The 10,393-nt window shown below is 37.9% G+C and overlaps 1 protein-coding gene across 3 annotated transcripts in view; it reads left to right on the top strand.

Moving 5' to 3' along the window:
- The window catches only part of TMEM161B (transmembrane protein 161B), a 104,758-nt gene extending 95,415 nt beyond the window's left edge, over nt 1-9,343 (top strand). For all 3 annotated transcript variants that reach the window (XM_027864326.1, XM_027864325.1, XM_027864327.1), the window contains 3 exons: nt 2,159-2,333; nt 6,350-6,446; nt 8,144-9,343. In XM_027864326.1, coding sequence (XP_027720127.1) covers nt 2,159-2,333; nt 6,350-6,446; nt 8,144-8,421 — 550 coding nt within the window. In that variant the 3' untranslated portion in view covers nt 8,422-9,343. The remainder of the gene's footprint in view (nt 1-2,158; nt 2,334-6,349; nt 6,447-8,143) is intronic.
- The last annotated feature ends 1,050 nt before the right edge of the window (nt 9,344-10,393 follow it).

The raw sequence follows: 10,393 nt of genomic DNA on the forward strand, positions 1-10,393 counted from the left end.
TGCTCATCATATGTCTTCCCATAAGTTTAACACAACATTTCTACCCAGTGTGCTGGGGACCTTCCTCACTTCCTCTTGACATCTTGACGAGACTAGTGGAGCTCACACACTATCCACCACTGATCTTGCCATGTGACCAGCCCATATTATTTTTGAAAACATATTTCTTTCATGACATCTTTTACTTATTCCTCCAGTGATTACTATTTGTTACATGTTGAAGTCTGCTTCCCATCACACATTTCTCCGTTGCCCTCTGAGGACATTAATTTTTAATTCTTAAAAGAGACAAATTTTGTTCTGTGATTCACAAACATACAATACTTCCAATAGAATATTGTTATTTAAAATTGACTTTGGTTTTGGGAATGTTTGGAGTTATTAAAGGAGCTTTGCAGTTTCCCAAAGACAATCCAGCCTTCTCTCTTTTTCTTGTTTTATTCTAGGTCCAAATTGTTCTCCATTTGCAGTGTCTGTCCAAATATGAATTCTAAAAGTTGTCCAACTAACTGAACATCATAATCAAAATGATAGTTGTTCTTCACTTATTTGATTTTTCCTATGAGTTTTGTTGGGTCAGAATCTTGGTTTAGATCTCTGCCAGGAAACTCTGCAATGTTCCAAGTAGCATTCTGTCTGTCATCCACAAATGGAAGCATCCAGACGACCTTTGTTAACATAGATAAAATATTAAAAGAATTAAAGGAAGACTGTTAGAATGTTGGGTAAACACTTCCTTCCCCCCTTGATAGTTTATAGAAGGACATGGACAGGAAGTACATAGAATGAGAAAGTGAGGTTGGGTTGCATCAGTGGAGGGAACATGAGCCCTGATGAAACTACAGATCCACCGAAGTAAAAGTACAAATGATGACCTATGGTTTTCTTAATCTTGAGGATAAAGTAATAATATGTGTAAAACACTTTGCAAACCATAAAGAGGCAAATAAATGTTAGTTATTAAAGTCCACATGTACTTAATTAAGCTCATACAGTGTTTCAGGCACAGTGCAAACTGCTGAAGATACAAAGAAAGTCATTTCCCTCACCAAAAGCAAAAGCCCAGTACTTGCTCTTAAGGAGTTCATAATCTAATGGGGGAGAAAACATGCGGACAGCCAAGTACAAACAAGATATAAGCATGATAAAAGAGTTCCTGAGACTAAGGTCAGTGAAGGGGCACGTGGAGATGAAAGAGGCCAGGAGGCCTCAACACCCATATTAGGTGATTCCTCTCTTGCCTTTAAGCCAGGTGGAGTCAGTCATGTACCTTTCTGATGAGGGGGAAGTGTGAGAACATCAGCACAGTGAGGGGCTTATGAGGTTTCCAGCTGGATATTGTCTACCCCTGGCATAGCTCAGCAGTGATCAGCATTGCAACTATAGCCTGCAAGCCTGATGATGTCTTTGACTTTAACTTTTAAAGTGGCAGCCTCCCATGCCAATCCCTTTCCACCTCCAGTGGGTGGGCACAGACAGCATTGGTATCCTTGAGTCTTCTACAGACCATCAGCCCCATTGATCTTTCCCCCAAAGCGCACGCACACATGCATACACGCACACACACACACACACAAAGTAAACCCACAAACTGCATTCTTTGCTGTATGCACACATGTGTATGCACCAGCTCAGATATACGTGCACACAGGCCATCACACATATATCCATGCATGCAATAGATATATTCCTGCGTGAGTATTTCTATGTTTCCTCCCCCAACCCTGCTCAATATAATATTAAATTATATTGGAATAATTCTAACGGAATTACAGATAGACACTAAAATATCCATATAATCCATGAACTTATTAAAATGGAAACACTTAAAAATGGACTAGTGGTGGTTTTTTACAAGAGGAAAGAAAACAGAGTAAGCTACATATTGAACAAGGGCCTTTTTCATTTGAGATCATGAAATCCGGATGTTGAGGTGATGAAGTCACACTTCAGAGTTGTTTTCTTTCCGGTGTCTGACTTTAGCATCTCTGGTTAATTAAGAGAACCCCATTACAGAAGATTTTGCTACAGAATGTTAAGGTTCTGCAGGCTGCTGTCCTTCCCCTTCTCCTCAGGGTCCATGTGTGCTCATGTGCCCACAATGAAAAGTAACTCCACTGACCTTTGACATCACTTTATCACCTTGTTTGATCTGCAGAATGACAGAAACCACATTTGATACTGTGCGACTGTGGTTGATAATCCTGCTCTGTGCTCTGAGGTTGGCTCTGATGCGCAATCACCTGCAAGCTTACCTGAACTTAGCCCAGAAGTGTGTGGATCAAATGAAGAAGGAAGCTGGGAGAATAAGCACCGTTGATTTACAGAAAATGGTAAATATTTTGATGGAACGAGGCTGTCTCCTTGTTATTAAGAAAACAGATTCAATTCATTTATTACAACACTAATACTATCCCACAGGTTGGTTTTCTTTTCAGTATATACAATAGAATTCAATTCAATAGGTATTTATTAAATGCCTTCTGTATGCCAAGCCCGGGGCAAAGCACTAGCAGTGCAAAGACAAAAGCTGAATAGTCCCTGACCTTGCCTTCTATCTGGAGAAAGTAGTAATGTACACAAATTATTATATTACACACATAAACACACACACACACATAGACACACACACACACACTACAAAAGTCACTTTTGGAGAGGAGAGGACATCTGGGGAGATCAAGAAAGGCCTTTGATTGGGGGGAGGGGGTGGGGTACCACTAAGGAGGGAAAGAAGATTAATCACCCTGTCCCAGCTTGTATCATCAAATGAGCTGAATAAAGGAAAAAGTGAAGAAAACACCAGCTTCAACCAGATATCCTTCTCAGTCCTCACGGTTGCTAGAGCCTTTGCTTCTCAGATTACCTCCCATCTGCTCTGTACCTGCATATACCTATTTATGTACTTACACTTTCCCCAATGAGAAGAAAAGTTTATTAAAGGGAGGGGTCATTTGCACTTTCTACGAATTTTCAACACTTATCATAATTCCTGGCTCATGGTTGGTGTTGTCCTTCATTCTCAGAGAGGACTGAAATGACATTACTCTGTTAGAGTCGTTACAATGCGTCTGGCAGTGGCTGATCAGACCAGTATGAGCTCAGAATGCTGTACCACAGGTCAAGCACAAATAGTACATGTGAACGTTTGGGGTGGATTCTCTAAATTTGCACTTCTTACATTTCTTTTGGGCTACTTCAGTTCTGCTTTGCTCATACAGCATGGCACCTTCTATGATGAGGGCACACCATGCTGGGTGGTCCTGTGCCAGTGTCTCACATGTCACACATTTAGTTCCCGAGTTCTCAAGAGAGACCTTAACAGTGTCCTTGTATCCCTTCTTTTGACCACCGTGTGAGCACTTACCCTGTGTGAATTTTCCATAAAGTAGTCTTTTAGGCAAGCATACGTTTGGCATTCAAACAGTGTGCCCTCCCCATTATAGTTGTGCTCTCTGAATGTTCAAGAAAGCACCTCAGTGTCTAGTGTCTCATCCTGCCAGGTGATCTTCAGAATCTTCCTAAGACAATTCAAATGGAAGCGATTCAGTTTCCTGGCATGGTGCTGGTATAGTGTCCAGGTTTCACAGGCATCCAACAATGAGGTCAGCACAACAGCTCTGTAGACCTTCATCCTCGTAGTCAGACTAATACCTCTTCTCTCCCACACTCTCCTTTGGAGCCTCCCAAACACTGAGCTAGCTCTGGCAGTGCTTGCACCAGCCCCATTATCAATGTGTATGTTCTTGGAAGTATACTGCCAAGGTAAGTGAACTTATCCATGCCATTCAGAACTTCTCCATTTGCTGTGACCAATGGTTCCACGTACAGCTGGTGTGGTGCTGGCTGATGGAGCACCTGTGTTTTTTTGGTTTTAATCGTTTGGCCAAAATTAGCACAAGTAGCAGAGAAATGATTTGTTGCATCTCATCTTGAGAGACTGCATTGAGTGCACAGTCATCTGCGAACAAAAATGATGCACAAACATTCCTTCCTCTACTTGTGGTCTTGGCTTTTGTGGCCTTTTCAAGTTGAAGAATTTACCATTGATGCCGTATTTGTCCTCATTGAAGGCATTTGACAACATGGCTGAAAATATCATGCTAAAAGCATGAGAGCAAGCACATCACCGTGTTTCACTCCATTGATGACTGGGAAAGCATGAGAGCATCATCCATTATCCAGAACCTGGGCAGACATGTTGTGAAATTGACATATGATACTGATGAACTTCAGGCAACCAAATTTTGACATAATTTTCCATAATCCCTCACAAATGACTGTATCAAAGGCCTTGGTCAAATCTGCATTTTTCCTGGAGTTGTCAGGCAGCAAACACCATATTGAAAGGGTCCTTGGCCCTTTCTGAAGCGACAATGGCTCTCAGATAGATGACCATCTTCCAGAAGAAAGATCAGTCTATTAAGGAGTACTCTGGCAAGACTCTTGCAGGAAGTGACTAAGGAAGAGAGCCCCCTATGATTGTCACAGGACAATCTATTTCCTTTACCTTTATAGAGATGGATAGTGGAGGCATCCTTGAACTCCTGAGGGATAACCTCTTGCCATATAACCCAGAAAATTTCAGTCAGCTTTTGTGTGAGCAAGGGACCCCATCCCTGCCCCCCACCTAGTAAATCTCAGCTGGAATAGAATCAACACCAGGTGCTTTGCCATGAGAAAGGAGCCTAATGACACTCAAAACCCCTTCTTCAGTTGGAACTTCAGCTAGGGAGGGATTGACTTCAACCTGAGGTAAACAGTCAATGGCTTCAGCGTTGATTGATGATGGTCTGTTGAGAACACCAGGAAAGTGTTCACACAGTAAGTGCTTAGTAAAATACTGGTTGTCAATTAATTGAGATGCCATTTCTAAGGAAATAGAATAGTCCAAAATTAAGTCATGAGAAAACCAAACAACAGACAGCAGCATCTCCAAAGTCATCTTGGTGTATCGATCACAAAACAGGAAGTTAATTTAAGAATCTGATCTCATCTCAAGCATGGGTGTTTTACCTAGTCGAAACTGCTGTGATTGTGGAAGCCTCAGAAAGAAGCAGTTTCTGAGAATCTCCATATTTTACTGTTGTGACAACAGGTTGATGCCATGATGTTGCATCCTTTAGGCTAGAACCAGGTCCCAAATACTCAACTCCACTGGGGACTTTTTCAGTAAATAAGAAGGACTTATTGTTTGGTAATTCTCAAAACTAAAGTCATAAACGAAAATCATAACTTGATCTGTATGCTAGGTACTAGAAAAATAAAAGGCTTCCATTATTATTCCTAGTTCTGCCTTCCCTGGTTTAAGTGTCTCAAGATAGAGAGCCTTTTAACACTACACAGAATAGGTCTTTATCCAGTCTTTCTGACTTACAGAGTAAGGAATATTTGTTTTTAGGGTTAGAATTATTTTTCCCTGTTGTGCCCTTACGTGAACACCACAAAAGAAGTGTATATATATATGGTTTATGGTGAGAAACCCAAAGAAGAAAAAAATGTGAGCAATCCAGTCTCTCACCTCATGGTAGAAACAAGAAGAGTGAACGACTCTACATTTTTGAGTTTCATAGTTTCCCCACCTACTCCTATTAACGGTTGTATGAATCCTGGACCCTTTTTCAAGGTCTTTTTTTTTTTTCTTTCATGTAGTCCCATCTTAATCATGATTTGACCATCAGGAGTACTACTCACCTAGAGTAATAGGCTGCTGGGTGGCTCAGTGAGTAGAGCACTGAGTCTCGTGTCAGGAAGACCTGAGGTCAAATTCAGCTTCAGATAATACCTGTGTGACTCTGGCCAAGTCACTTATCCTCTGTCTGCCTCAGTTTCCTCATGTGTAAAATGAGGGTGATAATAACACTCACCTCACAGGGTTGTTGTGAGGCTCAAATGGGTATTTGTAAAACCCTTAGCACAATGCCTGGCATGTAGTAGTGCTAGAAAATGTTTGTTTGCTCTTCTAGAGTTGAATTTGGTCTTTACAGAATAAAGTGTTTACATTCATAGATAGTTTTTCTTGGTTTAATTTTCAAATATCAAGTACACATACTCCATTAACATGGCCTTTGAGAGATGTCAACATAAGGGATTTTTCACTCCATTTTCCATTGACTCCATAAGAAAAACAATGTTTTTTCTGCATAAGAAAAACAATGAGTTTTAAAAGTAATTTTTTATATGTTTTTAAAAGCCAATACAAGAATCTGTGATCCTTTTGAATAGTCAGATATTTTTTGAAACACAGTATTTGAGCAATTGTAATATTGTAAAAATTTGTAAGTTTAGTATGATAGTTGTATTAAGGTTCTCTGCATTATCAGTCACTCAAGATTTTTGTTGTTTTCAGGTGGCGAGAGTGTTTTATTACCTTTGTGTAATTGCACTACAGTACGTAGCACCTCTGGTCATGCTGCTCCACACAACCCTGCTTTTGAAAACACTAGGTACGCATGCCACAGCCATGATTTCTGTATTCACGCAAGCTGTATTGGATTAATAACACACTGACATGTAAATATGGAGAGTGTGAGTGCTCTCAAGCACCCATCTCAAAAAACCCTGTATCCTAAAAAGCAGGAATAACTTTTAGCATAAAAAATTGTTTCATCTGCTTGTCTTTGAAAACTCCAGATCATAAAGTTTTGAAGTTTCATGCCTAACTTATTATTCTCCATGCTTTGTGTTTATATCTTTAAGAGGATTATCAACCACCTATTAATTCTTCAGTTTTAAAAGACTTCATTGGTCATGACTGGTCACTATTACATATTATTCATCTCAATTTGAGTGTAGCAAGAGGATGGGTCTCTTAAAAACTCATTACTAGATTTAAGTTGCTATTGATGTTTTAAAAAGTTTAACAACTTTCTGCCAGGTGGAATACTGACTTTCACTATACAGAATGTTTATTTGAACTAAGTAAGCTTTATTGTCTCTCATTTGTGCACTTCATTCTAGGCAATTCCTGATGAGAGGATTAGAATTCAGCATTAAAAAGTGTAAAGTCTCCCTAGTGTCACGTCCTCCTGGCTTGATTCAAGAGCTTTGCTGATAAGATAGATAACCTTTTATCTGACAGGTTCATCAGGAGGTGTGTTTGGAGAGACCAAAAGAAGCCACAAGTACTGTGTGAATGGGTTTAATAGATAACCTAGGAAATCTAGAGATACAATATAGAGAATAGATAGTTGTAAATACAAAACTGTGAGTGTATGATGAAAACTTTCCGAAAGTTATTATTAGCTTCTAGCATTGACTTTGCTAATTATTTCTTTTTGAAAATGTTACTGTGATATTGAGAGTTTGTCATAGAATAGTGAGGACTTTTAAGAAGTCACCTAATTTATCCTCCGCCTTGCGTGTTATAGCTAAAGCTATGGTTGGTTAATAACTCTGAAGAGTCGTAGTTTTGTGATCAGTCAGCAAGACCCAGTTTCAAGTCCTGCTTCTGACACATACTAGCTAGTTTACTCTGGTTAAGTCACTTAATGTACTATGATCCTCCTTTTCTGGCATCTGTGAAATAGGGAGGACAATGTCTGCGGTGCCTATTTCATAGGGTTGTTGTGAAGGCCAAATAAAGTAATAAATACATGTTGTTTTTTAAGCCATAAAATATTCTAAATGTTAGTAATCATTATCATCATTATTATTATAGCCATGCTCGTCTTTAAGAAAATATATTTTTTCATTATCTTACCATATTTTAGTTTCCAGAGGATCATAGATTCAGAACTGGAAAAGACCTCAGAGGTCATCCAAGTCCAATCCCCTCGTTCTGTAAATGAAGAAATTGAAAAAGTTTCAAGAGTTTCAAAAGATTAAGTGACTTGCCCCATGCTGATTAGAAATAAATTCAGAAATATTTTTTTTGGCATGTTTTATTTCCAAGGTCATATTATATGTAGTTTTGTCATTTACTAAGGTTCAATAACAATTTTTATTAAGGGAATGTTACTGATTGCTCTTTGTTTTAATTTTTTGTTCCACATCAAGTAATAATCTGATGGTCTGGTAATTTTTGTCGTTCTTAATTGCAAAGGTTGGCTAGAGAATTTTGACATTCATGTCTTACTTGAAAAATCAAGGCTTTTTGAACCTGTTCCCATTCATGTTTCATTTGTTAACTTGGATTTTACAGGTAATCATTCCTGGGGGATTTATTCCCAGTCTAACTCTGACTCTCTAGTGGAGAACCATCCGTTCACTGATTCTGTTCACTCTGAATTACCATCTGCTGATGAGAAAACGAAGGTAACTGTTACCCAGATAACAATGGCACTGGGCAGCCTGAAGACCATCTTTACTCCTCTGCTCTTCCGAGGGCTCTTGTCATTTCTGACCTGGTGGATTGCTGCTTGCCTCTTTGCCACAAGCCTTTTTGGACTTTTCTATCACCAGTATCTAACTGTGGCATGAACTAATCCGCTAACAAAGACAACAACAGCAAAAGATATTGAAGGCAACCTAGTCTGGAGTTCATGTGCCTTTGAAGAAAGGGCTGAGGAAAATCAGAAGAAAGCAGAAAGACTGAAGAAAAATACATATCATCCAAGTAGTTTGTTTTTTTTAATGCTTCCTCTGTCTTCTCAGGGTGAATTGATGTTTTAATGTTTAAAATCACAAGTTGGTTTGTTAATTTTGTTATGTAAATAGTAGGTGAGTAACTATTGAATTGTGGCAGTGGAACTGTGACTTTTCTTTACATAGATAAATATATGTACACATGTGTATATATACATATATGTATGTGTGTGTATGTACGTGCATATGTGTATATACATATATACATACATATTTACTGATTCAAGAGGGCTATTTAAATGCTCGTGATACCTTGGTTTACAGTAACACCCAACTGTCTTTGAAATTTTGTTTGTGACTTCAGTCATTGTCTGATGCCTTTTAATGGTGTTAAGGTACTGGTAATATTAATGGTGGCTGCCTAGAGAACAATCTTGAAACTGAGCCATACTTGGGGGGAGACAAGGGAGAAAAAGTAAACTTCTGTTGGAACTGTATTAGTTGCTCTGCCAGATGAATAACAGCAACTACAAGAAGTCCAACAGGAAAGAAGAAACAGCTGCTGTATATTACAGCAAAGGAAGCTGTAGTGTATTTTAATTTAATGGAGATATAAGTGCATAATATCAGCAAGTATTGCTGCCTGAGCATAGCAGGAATTATTTTAAAATGTACGTTGTCAAAAAAAAAAAATGTACATTGTCTCAATCTCTGCAGTTCTTTAAAACAACAAATGGCTCTATGAACAATTGCTTTTAGCAGCTTGCTGCTAAGATTGGATATCACAAATTTGGGTGGGCCTCAATTTCAGGGTTTTTTTTTTATATTATTGGACAAATTTATCTTAAAATACCATAAAAATATTTATCAACACTCATCAAACTTTTAAAAATACTTTTTAGTCCTGCTGAATGCATATATGTATTGTACATATTATATATTGAGTATATAATATATTGGAGCTATAAAAGATGAACATAGAGATATCTTATTTTAAGTTGCTAATTGTATATCAAAAGGTGATTGAGTAGAGGTGCATATGTGTCTAGAAGTTTCAGGCTTTTTTAATGAAAATTAAAAATCATTTTTGAAAGTTCAGTAGATAACTGTTGATTTGTACTGCCTTAGGACACTTTGCGATTCTTAAAAATGTTTGGCGCTTCTGAGTTGGAAACTCCACTCGTATATTGTAATTCTTACTCTGTCATTTCTTATGTTCCCCAGAGTAAAGGCTTCTGAACCCATTATATTATGACCAATAATAAAAATTTCATTTGAATCTTTATAAATCAAATCTTCCTAAAAGAAATAAATAGGGCTTTTAAAAATGGCTTACCCTGTAGTTTCAGAAGCAAGAAATAACCAGATATTTGATGTAGATTTTAATTCAGTTAGGTTGTTTTGTTTTCTAATATTCACATACAAACATATGGACATGATGAATTTGTGGGTTTAAAACTTAAAATTCAGAGTTAGGAGCTTAAAGATATGTATAAGGTGTAACTGTAGAGTAATGTGGTTAATTTTTAAAACAACTTTAAAAGAACTTAGATCTGAATGAGAGTTGTTGCTCCAAGGCAGATACATATCTATTCCAACAATGCTGCCACTGCTCAGATTATTTCTGTAGTTCCTTTTCTGAAATAGTCTTCAGCATCTGTAGTATATTCTGTTTACTATTCTCAGTGGTGTCAAAGTTTTCACCTTTATGAGTGGCTTTGATTTTGGAAGTAGCCAAAGATCATTTGGAGTTAAGCCTGATAAATAAAGTGCATGATCAACCCTATGAGATACTATTTGGATTCACAATAAGATATGACTAAATAAGTAGTGAAATTGATTTACCTGTGTATTTTATAAAGTGTTC

Source organism: Vombatus ursinus, unplaced genomic scaffold (assembly GCF_900497805.2).
Source record: "Vombatus ursinus unplaced genomic scaffold, bare-nosed wombat genome assembly UNPS02014774.1, whole genome shotgun sequence".
Lineage (NCBI taxonomy): Eukaryota > Metazoa > Chordata > Mammalia > Diprotodontia > Vombatidae > Vombatus > Vombatus ursinus.